This window comes from Corapipo altera, unplaced genomic scaffold, assembly GCF_003945725.1.
Source record: "Corapipo altera isolate COAL_440 unplaced genomic scaffold, ASM394572v1 65, whole genome shotgun sequence".
NCBI classification, from domain to species: domain Eukaryota; kingdom Metazoa; phylum Chordata; class Aves; order Passeriformes; family Pipridae; genus Corapipo; species Corapipo altera.
The window spans coordinates 4,417,363-4,433,713 of NW_020884891.1; the positions used below are offsets into that span (position 1 = coordinate 4,417,363).

Genomic DNA, 16,351 nt, shown 5'->3' on the forward strand with positions numbered 1-16,351 from the left:
GCTCTTTGTACTTTCTAAAAGTGTGCAGCTCTGAAGAGTGGAGGGAGCTGGAAGGCTTCCCAGCACGATAGGGCGTTCCCCATCGTCAAGAGATAGCAAAGGAATTTTTCCCCTTTTTTTTTAGAAAACCAAAATGTTGGTTACTGGCCATCTCTCATCATGACATTGACCTCTCATGCCTCCACCCTGGAGCACAGCATTATGCCCTCCCTGGTGCTCTACTTTTTCAGATGAACATGGGAGTTTTCCATGCTGGTGGATCTTTTCATCTGAAGCACAGGGATGTACCCTATGAGATACTGGCCTAGGGTGGTGAGTGCATCAGAAAATCCCAAAGGGATATGGGATGGCCACAGAGACAGGTGTGCAAAAGCTCCTCTACACTGTCCAGCACCCAACAGTGCCTGACCTGGCACCACAACTCACAAGGACACTCCTGTTCTCTCTGCATGGCCATGGATTTACACAGACAGCTCAAAGGAGGCTCCCACTCCACAGCAATGAAGGATAACACCGATGCCAAGGGATTGCCAGCTGCAGGTCAGATTGGCCCCATGGCCAACAGAAGAGATCACAGAATTGTCAAAGTCTGGGAATCTGGCCCATTTAATTAGATGAAACTTCATTACCGCAATTAAGTTTACCTTCATTAATTCAGAGTGCAGATAAACATGCATGTAAAATTACTATAAGGTCAATAATAAAATCTAAAACCTCATTGTAAGCTTGAGGAAATGACACTGCCTGTGAGTCATGGACAACCTCAATTCCAGCAATCCATCTGGGGTCCCATCCCATCCCATCATTTTCGGTTGGCTCTACAACCATGGGGGTGAGATGGAGAAGAAGCCTTTGAGTATGTCTGGGGCTGTTAACTGCAGAGCTGCGGGGAGATTTTCATGACTTCCGTAAGTACTACAAGGAAAGCAGTCAGCTCCACAGCTCCAGTCCTCCCGGCCAAGCTGATGCCAATCCATGGGCACCCGGGCAGTGACACCGAGTCCTACATGGTGTCCCCTACATGGGGAGTCTGCACATCACCCTGTGGTCCTACCACACATCCCTTGCTGTGGCTCCAACACAGAGACAGAAGACTCCTGCTTCCCAAGACAGGCTGCTCCAGTGCTGCTGGAGCACAGCAGGCTCTGCCAGCACAGCCTCCGATGATTTCTGGTTTCCCAAGGCACATTCCTGCAGCACTGCCCCGAGGTCAGGCTGGATTGTGTTGGCTACTGGCTCTGGTTCACAGGGCTGTCACCTAAATTGTACCACAGCATCATTAGTCCCAGTGATGGTGTGACAGACAGACAGAGCCCAGCTGGATTTTCAAAACCTAAGCACTTTGCAACACTGACAGGCAAGAAAAAAACAACCACCAACCCACAACCCTCTTAGTCTGAGCAGGTTTTATCTGGAAATACCCAAAGCTAGACGGTATAAGACCCCACAAAGTCATTCCTCCTGAACCACTTTCCTGACCAAACCTTTTAACTGTGACTAGGAAATAAAGAGCGATAGATACAAGCCCCGGCTGGCGTTACCTGATTAGTCTAGTACCCACCACATCCTTAAGGTGGCTGTTCTTCAAAGGGATAAAGAAAGGCTGAAATGACTGATGTAATTGGTGCTTTCAGACAGAGTTAGTGCGAGGAGAAGAGTCAAGTCCATTACACTGGGGTTCACCACACGGCTGCAGCAGCTGAGAAGACGTGGCCAGTGCTAGGGCTGAGCTGCTGGCCGGGCACCTGCTTCCATAGCAGGAGCACAAGATGCACCATAAGTGGGTGGGTTTAACCCAAACATGTCCCTCTGCAGAGGGAATCAGCCTGATTTTCCCCCCAAGCACAAGAAAGGGGATGTAAGGGGAAGGCAGGCAGCACAGTCCTGCAGTAATTCTGCTGGAGCCCCTCTACAGGGATCCACCCTGGCTGTCTGCGGCACTTGGATGTAATGCTGCCTCTCTGCCACTGCACGCTCTCCTCATTTCTAAAACACTTACACATGCAGCATGCATTAGAATTAAAAAACCATTAAACCTCGGAAAGGAAAAACTTTGACAGGATGCGTAATATACTAAGTATAATTAATTAAATTGGATGAGGCACTGGGGGACGAGAGAAGAGTGGATGGAGACTGTTCTTGGAAAAGGGATGGTAATGCACTAATGTTCAATGTGTGCCATTAAAAAACAGCCTTAGAAGAGGCAAGGATGAGCATCAGGGGCTTCGAGAGATGGCACCAGCCAGTTGGGCACCTCAGATGCATAGCAAAGAAGGTGAGAACACAAAACGTTGCCCATTAGAGCCTTAAAAAAATTATAATGAGGGTGGAAAAGGCACCCGAGAGAAAGAAGAACAGAAATGGGATGCAGGTTGCTAAACAGCCCCAGTGTGGAGTGACTATCCCCTCCAGAGAGTTTCTCTTGCCCACCCCATCAAGGTGCAGACAATGGTCCACCTTTACCACCCAGCTCCAGCTTCCTGGTTCCTCAGGGCTGGTATGGGCATTGGGGCAGGCAAGAGGAGATTCATCCTGGAAAGCATCTGGCTCTCTATGGGATTATTCTTCAGCTATTTGTAACTCCAGGTGTGGTTCCCAAGCACAGGTAGCACCCTGCTGCATCCATCCATCCCCTCAGCAGCAGCTGAGGTGGATGGGAAGCAGGAACCACAGCTGAGGCTGGGGAGGGAGCATCAAAGGTGGCCCCAGTCATCACAGCAGGCAGAACATGATGAGACAGGCACAGTCTGGCTGTTCAGCAGGACAAAGTTTTAACAGGCTTAACAACAGCATCAGCACTGATCATTAGGCAATTACAACTGCTGAAAGTTGACAAAGCACCAGGACCAAATGAATTATCTCCCCAAATCCTGCAGGCAGGAGCATGGAAAAGAGAAAAGTCATCGTCAACAGCCTCTGATAGCTCACTGGGTGCAGCACAGTAACTAAAAACTAAAGGGCTGCTCGTTTACTTGCTGTTTGGAGAGATGAAAGGGAAAGGCCAGGAAATGAGATCTTCAAAAACACTCTCATCACTCAGGGAGCGGTGGGAGGGAAGGTCCTGGAAACACTGATACAGCCAGGATTGCTCAGCGCCTGGGGATATCTGATTCAGAGGAAGGGACTGAGTGTGTTTGGAAAGGGAAGGCAGATTTTGGCTGGGGGAGTTCACTTCTGAATCATCCCCAGCGTGGTTACTTGCTCAGTTCTGCACATTCCTGCACAGCAGACAGTGCCAGCCAAGGGGACAGTCGTGAGCTCTTCTTGAGGATGTGCCAAAACCCACTCCTCCAGGGATCTGCAGAGTTTAATCCATGTGGGACCACGGTGACTCCCTGCTCTGCTCCCTTGCAAACCACGGGATGCTCAGCTCTGTCACGCTGTGCTTCTCAAGCACAGCCCTTCACTTTGAGTGACTAGGCACGCTTTTTGGAAAAACATGCAAATGTGATTTAAAGACTCTAAGTGATACAGAATATATCACATCCCTTGGGAACCTGTTCCAGGGGGTAATTATTCTAATTCCTAAAATCATGCGTCTCATTTGCAGCTGGAATTTTCCAAGGCAAACCTCCATCCCCCATCAGCAGCTCTGCCTTGTTTGCTGAATTAGGGAGAGGCTCAGCAGCACTCCCTAAGTTCACTTCTGAACACAGGCTTAGATGACCGATGCTTCAAGCAAAGTTCAGAGCACATCCCCTGAGAATGCCATCTCTCTCGGGTCCTATTTCAAGCCCAGTGGTCTCAGCTGAAAGAGTCGTGCTGGATTCAAGAGGCTTTGAGCGAGGTCTTAAATCTCCAGACGTGTTTGGAGGGTGAAAGCTGATACTTTCAGCCATACCCAGAAGCTCCTGATGCAGAACAGCCTCCAGAAAGCCAGGGGACATGTTTGCACTGACAAAGCACCTCCTCTCCACCTGCCTGCCATAGCTCAGTGGTCCCTGCAAGGCACGTCTGCCCAGTGAAGGGCTTGTGTGGGTTTTTACGGCGAATTAATTGAACATATCTACTCAGTAACAATGGAAGAAGACTGAAAAAGCAGAGGTCAGGGAATGAGGGAATTGCAGGTAGAATTGTTCATTTTAATTACTTGTCTTCATTAATGTGAGGTTTCTGGATCCTACGGTGATGACTAATGGGTCAAAATATTTGCATGAGTGAATATACTTCCACAAAAGGACACATGGCTAAAGGGTGGAACAGATACAGAATTTTTGTTGGATTTTCCAGGGGCATTTTCACCACAAAATGAAAAGACTTCCCAGATCCCAGCAGTGTACCAGAGGGGAGCAACCCTCGGTGCAAGATAAACATTTTTATGCGGCACAGAAGTACCCAGGAAAAGCACAACAGAAGGTGTAAATAAGTGACAAATGAGGTAAAACACGGGTTATACTTGAGATGTTTGTGTCTCCTTGGCAGTTGAACAAGTTGGATACAAGCATCAGGGCTACCTGCACTCCTGACAGCGCAGAAAGGAAACAAAAGTTTGGAACAAGCCAAACACATTCAATTTGCCTGAATAATTTAGGCTGCTGAGTTATCATGTGCTTCATGGACTGTCATCGAGAAAAGCTGTACTGCAGAGGAAAGGTCTGTAAATCAGTGCATCTGAGGGACCCAACTAATCAGAGAGCGGTTGCAAAAGCACCGCCTGTCAGAGCAGATGCAGGACATGGAAGTCACCCGGCAGGAGCTGCGAGGCAGACAGCAGTCCTGCACTCCAGGGATGGCTCCTGCTGATGGAGACACAGTGAGGCCAAGCAGAGAGTGGCACCAAGAAAACATGGCTCTCACTGAAAAGTGCTGGTAAGCAGCAGTGTCAGTGGCACAAATAACAAATAAAGGGGCAACAGGAGAGCTGGAAGGGACTTTTGACAAGGGCATGGAGTGATAGGGCAAGGGGGAATAGCTCTAGACTGCCAGATTTAGATTAGTTACTAGGAAGAAATTCTTTTCTGTGAAGGTGGTGAGGCAGTAGCACAGGCTGCCCAGAGAAGCTGAGGATGCCCCATCCCTAGAAGTGTTCAAGGCCAGGCTGGATGAGGCTTTGAGCAAATTGGTCTAGTGGAAGGTCTCCCTGCCCATTATAGGGAGATTAGAAATAGATTATCCTTAAGTTCCCTTCCAACTCAAACCATTCTGTGATGTTGATGGACTGGCAAACATAGAGAGTGAAAAGTCAAATATATACACAGTACCCACCCAGGGACACATCTGAGTGTGCCAGACAATCCCCAAAGGTATTTATACTCTCCAGTAATGCAGCTACTGCTCCCCAAAACACCGGCGCTCTGACTTTCCCCGAATTACTACTATGCACAGTTTTGACTTCACCTTTCTAGCCAAATGCCTTTTCCCTAACAGGAGCTGCCCCTATATAACTTCTCACTGAGCTGTACCAAACCCAGAAGCGCAGGTAGTTGAGTTGAGGAAGTCGTTCCTCTCTCAGGTCAAACCCCTGGCTCGGGAGCCGTTTGCCATTCAACCAGCTGACTGGGGAACGAGCAGACAAGGCAGCACCACTCGCACCAGCTACTCCTCCGCCTCATCTCTTTAATGAAGCCGACACTTCCAAAGCAGTCAGAGGAAATCAAGTGCTCGACCTATTTTGGTTTGCAAGAGATGAGGACACCCACCTCTCTTGGCTTCTCACAAAAATTTTCAACACTCTTTGCTCTTACATTTTTCACATAAAACAGTGCAGGAACAACCACAAAACCTGCTCTCTCCAGCACACACCCCAGCACCAATTCTTCTCCCTGGGAACTGCCAGAAGCTCCTCGCCTTCCCCCCCCACCAGCTGCATGTCCTCAGCACCCCACAAGACACGGCACCCCCTTGCCACAAGGACTCTCCCGTGACTGTCCCCGTAGTTCCAGCCATGTGCCAGGGCGGCTCTGCGGCACAGAGCTCTCCAGCACTTCCCTAAGATGCAAGGTAGCATCTGTGGTGAAATCTCACCAAATGATCCAAGATAGTTTTCTCCAGCTGGGACTGATTGAATATAGCCTGGGCACCGGATGATGTGGGAAATCAGTCGTAGCAGAGCACAAATTGCATGCACAGAGGTAATTACTGCAGCACAAGGTTGGTAGCACCACTACCCACATGACAGTATATCTCAGCAATTTTCATTTCCTATTGCTTCAATTCAGAGAGGGGTTTTTTTCATCTTTTTTTTTTTTTCTCCTTTTTTTTTTCCCTGTGGTTCAATTTACTCCTTTTCCTGCAGGGAGTGAGTTAACCCAGGATTTCTTCAGGATAAAGCTCTGATTTCACTACAGCTAATCACTGCACATATCCAGATGTCCCCCTGTTTATGACACCCAGACCTCAAGGCCGACCCATCCCGACCTGGCTCCACTTCCCTGCTCCAGGTGTGACTGTCCCTGCCCGAAGGTGAGGTGACACAGCAGTGACCGCTGGTCACCCACTGCCATGTGCCATCACCCGCAGCCAGCTGTGGATGTTGGTAATGAAACACAATGTGCTGGTAGCTAATGAAGCTGGTTACAAAGCAAGTCATTCTTTCACCCTTGAAAAGGGGTGAAAATACAATATGGAAAATGGAACAGAAAAGGGTTTCTGCTGAAAAATAAAAACACTAAGAGAGCTAATGCTGAGAGCTGGGAAGCTGATCATTACTATTACAGATACTCAGCAAAAATAGGGCCACATTATGCTTACTGTTATTATACGCATTGTGACTAACATATATCTATAATATCTGCAATGGAGAACTTATTTTCCAAACAGAGACAGGGGTTAAATGCAGGATAGAAAGGGAAATCACTGCGCAAAGGCAACACACACCCAGCCAGAGCCTGGCACAGCCCACACTCCTGCTCCCCAGCCCACCCACTCCCCTGCATACCTGCATGTACCATGAGGAAGGGCTGCCAAACTCCTTAATAATTCTGTGACCCATTTAAAAATATCTAGTCTTACATTCATATATGCTGTATGAGAAATAAAATATAGCGCTCGCAAGTTTTGAGTGGCAGTACTTCTCTCAAGACAGATAAAAGCTGCAAGTTCTCTTTGCTTTTTGGTGCCAATTATTACAGAGTTTTGACTTATATATTATTACATAGATCATTTAGTAAAACAACCTACATACAAACCCAGTGGTGTGTCTCCCTTCAGCAGTTATCTGCAGGAACTGGAGCAGTTTAGACACTCGCCCATATCACCATATTTTGGAGACAGGCAGGCTCCTTCCCCTGCACCCAGGGGAGATGCAGGCCCTGCCCTACAGCTCTCCACAGCACGGAGCCTAATTAAGAGAGGTCCAAATGATTTATCATTATTGTAGATACTGATTTAATTACACCACTTTTTTGGAGGGGAAAAACAACAGGCACCCAACTTGTACGAGCCCCTCTGGAGATGCCGGTCCAGCGCCGTACCCGAATCACCCCGCACTGCCAGGGCATGTTTCAGCACCCTGGGAGGGATTTAACCTGATGGCAACCACCAGTGCCCAGAAGGCAGCTCTGAACTCACCGCGCCGTGTGCCCTGCACCCGCAGAGCCGACGGTCAGCGCGCTGTTTGTGGTGATTATTCCTTTAATAAAGGGCCCTGTATTTTCCAGCGGCTGCAAAATTGATGCAGGTTGCCATGGTAAGCACACACTTTCCCATTTAGTAGAATAATAGGCAGCTTTGTATAATTCACTGATTTCAGATGATTTCTCACTCCAAGCACAAGTCGCTCAAGTTACATAAGTCACCTGTTGTTTAGTCAATCTGGCAATTTTAATTAGAATAAATTTTTATGATTCCTCTTTGCAACACTTAGAGCTGCTCTGCCACCAGAATGCCGAGATGTCTGTAAATTATACAGGCCCCAATCACATCTTTTTTTGCTGTTTTAATTACAGTAACATTGCAGCATTAATCATGTAAGCCTCTGTTAAACAAGTAACAGCCATCCTCCATCATAATTAAAAAGAAAGGCCAAGCAAACAGGAGCTTTGGAGTTTACCATATTTTCTCTGAAAATTATATTTTAACTTAAGAGTTTCACAAACAGTAGTTTTATTTGGCTCTAATTAGTGCTGTGAAGGAAACACCAAAAGGTTAATAAGAGATGGTTAGTTTGTAATGCAAGTTTCCCAGTGCCAGCCCCAGCAGTTCAGTCTGTTTTCAGAGTCATTAGCGATGTAGATTGATTACAGGAGGAGATCGGGAAGTGCTGGCTTGCTGCGTTAGCAGAAGGTTTGGTTTTATTCATATACCTTCCCTACTGTTAAATCTAGTGACCATTACCTTGTCCATTTTGCTAAACTTAACTGCTGTGAGACAGAAAGTGTTAAAGGTTTCCTCAGAGGTTACTGACAAAGGGGAAAAAAAGTCCACCTGAGCCTTTTTTTGACTTGTTTTTAAGGCAAAAGGAAGCTGCAAGCTTGATTGAACTGTTTATTTATATTAAAGTATCTGAAAATCTAAGTACTAGGTAGTGGTTTTAGAAAAGGATGCTTTGGGAGAGCCAGGGTTAGAGCCGCCCTGTCCTTCAGCTGAACCCTGAGACAAAGATCTCTGCAAAGCTTTTGCTTGGGCTGGAGTTTAGGAACAGTTAACAAAACCAAGCACAAATAGAAGCTGAAATTCTCTCATCAGAAATAGCACTTCTTCATATCTTCTATAAATTGCTCTCCAGTCACCCAGCAAAAATATGGGTAAGCAATGACTGAATTTGACAAAATCTCATTAAAAAGTACAATAAAACACTAGAAACTCTCCAACTTTCTGGGCTGATCATTCATCCATTACAAACCTACACAACAGGGCACAGATTCAAGTTTTAATTTTTCTCTCAAAGTTGCCAAAATGCTCACATCTGGTGAGTGTTCTCTGTGCTTAGAGGGAAAGGACTTGAGGATCTAAAGGTTATAACTCCTGTGACCCTGGATGAAGTAAATTCAGTGATGAAGACACTAAAAGAACTACCTTTGAAGGAACCTGAAAACTGAAGGAAGAGTGCCACTAATGTGAGATATAGGATAATGCTTCTTATGCAAACAAAGGAGGTTGCACATCTGTTTGTTATTTAGTTCTGCTGTTGCAAAAAGGGATTTGCTTAACTCATTGCTACAGAGATTACTTCAGTGTCACCCCTGCCCCACCATTACTATCTAGCAAGGACTTCTCCAAGCTATGCTCAAAGTTACAGAGCTACAAAACTAAGGAAGAGCAACAAGGGATCTGTCCATGCCAGCCAGAATATCTGTGCATGGATTAAACCTCCTCGAGTGACCTGCTCTGCTGTGACACAGTGTGGTGGTGATGGGAGCTGAGCCCATCAGTAGGGCAGCCTGTTCCTCTGTCCATTTCTGCCTGTCCACAACACCCTCTGCAGAAGGAGCTAAGCACATACCTGGCAACGATGACGGACATCCTGAAGAGAGACTCATTAGCCTGAGCACTTGACAGAATTTTTTCCCAGTTACATTCACTGGTCTAACAAAACATATTATGTTCCCTCATTGTCCAGGTCGGGCAACATCAGCAGGAGTTTGGGGAGGATGGAGAAGAACATGTACAAAAGCATCAGTAACCACCACACAGCCATCCATGAGCTGACTTAGATGCTCAACAAGTAATCGCTTAAAAGTCAGGAATCATAAGACAATCAACTCCTCTTCCCAAAGCCCAGCTTACCCACTCGTCATAAAAATCCTTCTCTGGGGTTTCAAAGTATTGTGAGAAGCTGATTGTTCCCTCCATGCTGGCCACTGCAGGAGCACCACTGAGCTCACTGAGGCTGCTTTACCAGAGAGCTGTGCAATAATACAGAAATCAGGAGAGCTGTAATAATTGACATTGCCCTGCAAAGAAAGCTTACAGCATTTATCCATCTTAAGGGATGTGCTGTCACTCACATATGAATGTTATACTTTATGTCTTGTGCTGCATATATGAATACAAGAAAGTAGGTATTTTTATTAATTTGTAGAAACTTCCAGAGAAATGCAGCCTCCCAAACCCTAGAATATGTCACTTAGGTCTTCATGTATATACAGCTTTACAGAAAGCCTTTTCTGCAGAGTAAAATGGAGATGCAGGTGGAACAACTGCTGGAAATCAGCTTAAAAAAATCAACAGTTTCTAATACCTGTGTTTGCCTCCAGTTAATAACATTAGTCATGTTCTCAATTCACAACTGAAATGCACCCAGATAGTATGGAGATGAGCATAAGAACCAATTGGAATATTCTAGATAAAACATGATCCCCTAAATGATGATATATGTGAATAATTTGGGATACAACCAGCTAGAAAAGTTTCAGTGAATATCATGTGCCCAGTTCTACTTCACGTCCAAAGCTTATTTCTATATTGTGTGATAGGATAAAGAAGACTTAACATAACCATTTAAATATAACCCATTTCTATTCAAAGAACCCTTCATCTTGCTGGAGTTTATGGGACTCAGACACAATTAAACCACCTCTGTGAGCAAAGTTACACAGATGTGGAAATGTATGCAGGATCAGGTCTTTTCAGATGACATTTCACGCAAACCTTTACTGCTGATCTGGCACCAGAAAAGTGGAAGTGATGCTTTTAGAAGCAATTCTCTGTAGAGATCCATTACTGACATTGCTTAAAAACCCTCTCATTTTGATTTTAAAGCTTTTCCACTATTTTATGGCTGTGGGGACTATTTCTAACACTGTCTTTTTTATGATTAGTGTGTGCTTATTATTTTCATATTTTCTATTTCTATTTTTATCTTAGAGAATCACTGCCTCATTGGACCAATGATTTTCTTTCTACAATTGATGGTTAAAATACTGTTTGGCACTGGGAATTAAGATAAGTTTGAAATCTGTTGCTTCTAACATTAAAAACATATATTTGAAATATTTCCTTTCTGATTTCTCTGATGGCAAGAGCTCCTATGACTTATAGAGTACAAGAATGGCTCTCGCTCAAGGCAAGGTGAAAAAGGTAATAGAATGCATTTAAGCAGATCTAGGTACTCGTATACATCCACACAAAGAAAACAAGCCAAACCTGCACAAACACTATGTTTGGAAGAGGGCAAAGGGATTTAAAGAAAAAAAAATCCCAGTATGAGCAAAACCAAGGGAGGAATAACTACCTGAATCACAAAACAGAGTATCCAGCCTCAAAGATGCTAATTCAGGTCCTGAGGGATCTAATCAACCTCTTTGTTGAAGTAAAGATAAAACTTTTTGACAGCAAACACTTTCTGATAAAATGGAATTTTCAATTACCCTGTGAAACATCTGGTCTTCACTGCCATTTCCCAGGAAAAGCACCACCACACTGCAGCGTTGGAAAACATTTCATGCTGAGAATCCCCCATGTTGCTGGGAGGAACAGGTGTCAGGAGCTTCAAACCCGACGGCAAAGCTCCCGCGAACGCTGGCATCCCCCACCACTGTCCAGGGAGGCAAAGTGGTGCTGGGTCTCCTTGCTTCAGCTCCTTGCTGGAAATCAGAGTTCCCTCCAGTGCTGAACTTTGAGTCAAGGTTACACCAAGACAAATGAGAAAATCCACCCCATCTTGCAGTGAAATAGGCCAAGACACGAAGGGGGACCACAGGATTTATCCCCCTCCTCCAACAGACTTCTGCAGTCAACCCAAAACGTTGCCGAGATCCAACAGCAGATTGAAAGCAGCCCTTTCTCAGACAAATCCGTTTGGAAGTTCAGCTGAGGACGGCCGTTAGGAAAAGAGTGTATACAAACTTCTAGCAGTGCTTAACACCTCCTCAAATAAACAAACAACTAAACGGCAGCGAGGCAATCACCGAAGGTGGAGCGGCACCAGTGCCCGCCTTCCTCTGCATCCCATTTAGTATCAATTAGCAAGGGAAGGAAAACAATTCTAGGCGATAATGAACTCCAAATTGGGTACATATTAGAGCAATTAAAGCCATCTTTTCATCTGATGAATTTATAATCAATAATTAAGATCCTGAGGTAAAGAGGGACTGGGCAGAAGTCCTGCTCTGAAAATAAGCAATGTGGCTGAGCTCCAGGCAGTATTTCTGATGACCTGCTGCTACCCACTAAAGCTCAACACTCTCCACACCATGGTTTGCCATTTTTCTGGAAATCTAGGTCATTCCCAAAGAGGGCTCCTGCCAGTAGGACTGGCAGCTGGTGTCACTCCCACCCAAGAGTGGCACCAGGGCAGCGAAGAACCAGCAGCTCCCTGGAGCTTCCATGTCCGTGTACCCCCCACCAGTGCCAGCTCATGCACTGGTTTAAGAAGACAAAGGAGCTTGGACCCATCCAAGCCTACCTCTTTCTGCAGGAAATCCAGCATCTCAGTAGGCAAAGGCTGGCCAGACAGGTCCACACTAACCACTCTGAGCCACCACAGAGGGATTGTTCTCTACTCCCCAGCTACAAGGATTTCTGCCAACCACTGCCTGCCTTGGCAGATCCAGGCTTACCCATTGAGCAGATAAAGACTCACAAATTGGTGGGACAAAGTCTGAGAGTTGGTCATTCACACAAGACTCGTCGTGTCATAAGCTGAAGTTCAAGACTAGCAGAGACTGGCCAAAGGCACACCTCACCAGCTCCCAGCCAGGAGATCACTACCATTGACAAGCAAATTCCAACAAAAATGACTCTTCCACCCCATTTCTCTGGGATTGCATGAGATGCAGTTTGGGCAGGGACAGCAAGCAAAAGCAAAGCATGGGGACATGAGCTACCAGGCTGCCCCTTCAGACACAGACTGTGTGTTCGGGGCAATAGTCAGCCATTGGTCCTGCACATCTTTGTCATTGAACTTCTTATGTTTCTTCTCCACCCTGCCACTCTGTCCCAAAATCGGGTAAAAATTACCATGCCAAAACCATCGCTTTAATCATGTGGGAACCACTGTCATCACCATCATCTCAGCATCTTGATTTTCCTGATTATTTTCTGCAGTCCCTGCTTGACAAATCAGCTGAGAAAATACTCTCTTTTTTTCAGCTTCTATGACATTGACTACTAACTTTCTCAGCTGTGTTGCTCCTCTCATTGCTCCACTAACACCCCAGTAACCTCGAAGCCCCCCTGCTCATCTGCACAAGACAGCACGGGCCCCAAGGGACAGGAGAGCTGGCCCCGGCACACCTGCCTGCAGGTGCAGCTGGATGGCAACGCAGCACTTGCATGATACTTTCCTCCCAAAAATAAACCAGACCCAGGAGCACCAATCCCCTCAGTCATTGCAGGACTTGGAGACAGACAGAGGTTGCTTTTGGAAGTTGCCGTCTGGAAACACGCCTGATTTTTGGGGCGTGTTTTACATGCAATGAAGAGTCCACGCTACAGTGGAGTGAACCATATTTATTTCCATCTGACTCTACCAATGAGCTCTGCCTTCAACTCATCCTCTTTAACTTATTTGCATTGTTATCAGAGCCAGCACGCAGACTTATCAGAAATGTAATCCCTGTAAAACCCTATCTGCAGTCCACTGAGATTGTTTTTTTTTGCTGAAGAAATGTGACAAAAAATTAACAGATGTTGCTCAGACCATTCACCAGGATGGGAATCAATTATGAACATTTTTGCTCCTACAGTCATCCCTTACTGCAAACGCATGTCAGGAAACCCTCTCCTGATCGAAATGAAAAAGCATTCCTTTGTAGTAGAAGAATAATAAATGATAGCTATCAGCCTGCATTCTCTGACACGGCGCCGGTCCGCAGAGAATTAAACTGCCACTGTACAGTTGTATAAATGTTTAATTTTTTTCATCTTTGGCCACAGTAGGGTTGTCTGGAAATACATTATCGCTGCGGATGCCATCCCTCTCCAATTAGTGTGGCTGGCAGCATGGAATGGGTAGGTGACCTCTGCATTCCCCTCCTCGTGGAGTCTTACGGGGTTAACTACGGCCATTTAACAGACTCTATCGAGAATTAATACAGCGATCAGCTTCTCTCCAGAAAAAAACTCACATTCGGTGGCGCAGATGGCAAGAACTCTCTCTCCCTCGTTTGACTCTTTTATGACAGCAAAACAAAGGCTTTTAATGATGTTTACCATGAATTGAATTAAACAGCTGAAGACCAGTTCATAATCACAGCATTTTGTTTTCATATCCTTAAGTCTTTTAGCAGTGGGGCTTCCAGTTGAGCCTCAGCTACAGCTTATCTCAAGATATAGCCAAGTGCCCCGAGGCTCCCCTGCGCTGGAGCACCAAACCGCATTCAGGCTTCTTAATTGAAAAAGACAGGATGTTTGCATAGGATGTTTGCATCCCTCAGACATTAAAAGCGACATTCATGCCCAAGTACAAACGACACTTGGGCTCAGCTGAACTCCTCTGACTTCTTTCCTCTAGCTAATACCAGTCTGATTTCAGAGCAGGGCTTCACCCCTGCACATGGGGATGACAAGAGTTGAAACCTGCCGCCTGTGCAAGGGAAAAGATGCAAACCCTCACCCACTGGCCTGAGCTAATCCCTCGTGGGATGTCTGACTAATTGCCTACATGCTGTGCTGACCTTTGGAAAAGCTGCCCACACCGCACCTGTACGAGCTCCAGAGCTGGCGAAAGTAGCATGTGGACAAGGGCACACCTTCAGTGCTCCAGAGGAGAGTGTGGGCAGGGACCAGCCCTGGGCACAGCACCCGTAATTCCTGCCTTAATCCCAACTCTGCCACTCGCTCACTCACTGTCGGGCAGATGCTCAGGGCCTTGAGTTTTCTGCCTGTGAAACAGAGGATAATCCTAACTGCCTGCTTACCTGACAGGCGTGGCATGAAGATTAATTTATATCTACCCAGCACTCTGATGATGCACAGCATTATCCCCAGCAAGCACTAAGCATCCTCATTGCACACCTACTGAGGCAGCAGAGCCACCAGATGGGTCACGTGGGGGGTGATGAGAAGTGCCCCAGGGCACAGGGCAGTGGCTCACCTTGCTCAGGGCCTTGGGACCCCATGGAAGGGACACTGGTGTTCAGCACGTCGTTGACAGCCGTGTCGCAGTAGAGGCCCCGCTGCACATCATGCTCGCTGTCTGTCTGGTCGCTCTCCTCATGGCCACTGTCCTTCAGACTGTTCCCCTCCAAGTCCTTGAACGTGGAGCTGCTGGGAAAACACAGTTGTCACTTACTGGGCGGGACAAGGTGGCCCTGAGACCTCAGCAAGCTGGGAAGGAAATGTCCCTGGGATTGCTCCCCAGGCATGGAGAGCTGGGGCAGGGGGTGTGAGTGAAGCACCCCCTGCTTGGCATCTCTGTACCCCAAAGCACAGCATCCAGCCTGCACCATCCCTTCTGCCCGTGGGTATGGTGTGAGCCTGTGGGTACAGTCAGGCTGCTGTGGGTCTTATGGAAGCTGAGAGTGAAACAGGATTTGAAATAAAATTTTAAAAATATACATTAAAATGAGCTGTTTCTATAGCTTGACTCCCCCATATCGTACTACTTCATATTGAAATGACATAGGATCTAAACTCCATTTTTTCAGGTTATAGGTCAAATTCTAATCACTTAACACTTGAAAACAAAAGTCTTCCTAGAAATGGGAATTTCTTTTCATCATGATGATGCCATTCTTGTTTTTAAAAATAGACCAGTGATTCTGGGTCCAAGTTCACACAGCTTTAAATCTGATACACAGCCAAACATCCTTGACAGCCCCTGCAAGCACAGCCACTTGCTGGGGAGATCCAAGGGCTGAGCTGCTCCCAGATTTCCCTCAAGGGCTAAGCAGCTCCATCACGCCACAGAACCCAGCTCCCAGGCTAGAGGGATGGTTCCTATGAAGACAGGCTGAGAGAGCTGGGATTGGTCATCCTGGAGAAGGCCTCGGGAAGATCTTTGAGCCCCTTCCAGTACCTAAAGGGGGCTTATAAAAAAGAAGGAAGGTGACTTTGTACACAGGCAGATAGTAATAGGTCAAGGAGGAATGGTTTTAAACTGAAAGAAGAAAGATTTAGAGATTTAGATATTAGGAAGAAATTCTTCTCTGTGAGTGGTGAGGCACTGGCACGGGTTGCCCAGAGAAGCTGTGGATACTCCAGCCCTGAAAGTGCTTAAGGAGAGGTTGCACAGGGCTTTGAGCAACCTGGTCTAGTGGAAGGTGTCCCTGCCCATCGCGGGGGAATGGAACTAGATGATTTCTGAGGTCCCTTCCAACCCAAACCATTCTAGACTCTATGAAGAATTGCATTTCTGGAAGCATTCAGGTCCCTTCTGCTGCTCCCCAGCACCTTGAGAGGGGCAATGCCCTAGGACACGGGGCTGCAGCAAGCATCAGGGACATCCTGAGATGCGCCTGCCCCCGGTGGCACAGCCACTCTGCGCTCCTTTCACAATCAGCCTTGGCATGGGAAATCTGCACTTGTT

At 46.6% G+C, this 16,351-nt stretch overlaps 1 protein-coding gene across 2 annotated transcripts in view; it reads right to left on the reverse strand.

Annotated features, from left to right (window-relative positions):
• PCDH19 (protocadherin 19) overlaps positions 1-16,351 on the reverse strand; it is a 58,707-nt gene that overhangs the window by 13,134 nt on the left and 29,222 nt on the right. The window contains exon 4 of one of the 2 annotated variants that reach the window (XM_027645422.1): positions 14,918-15,087. In XM_027645422.1, coding sequence (XP_027501223.1) covers positions 14,918-15,087 — 170 coding nt within the window. Of the gene's footprint in view, positions 1-14,917; positions 15,091-16,351 lie in introns of both variants that reach the window. The other variant, XM_027645421.1, reaches the window with a different exon arrangement.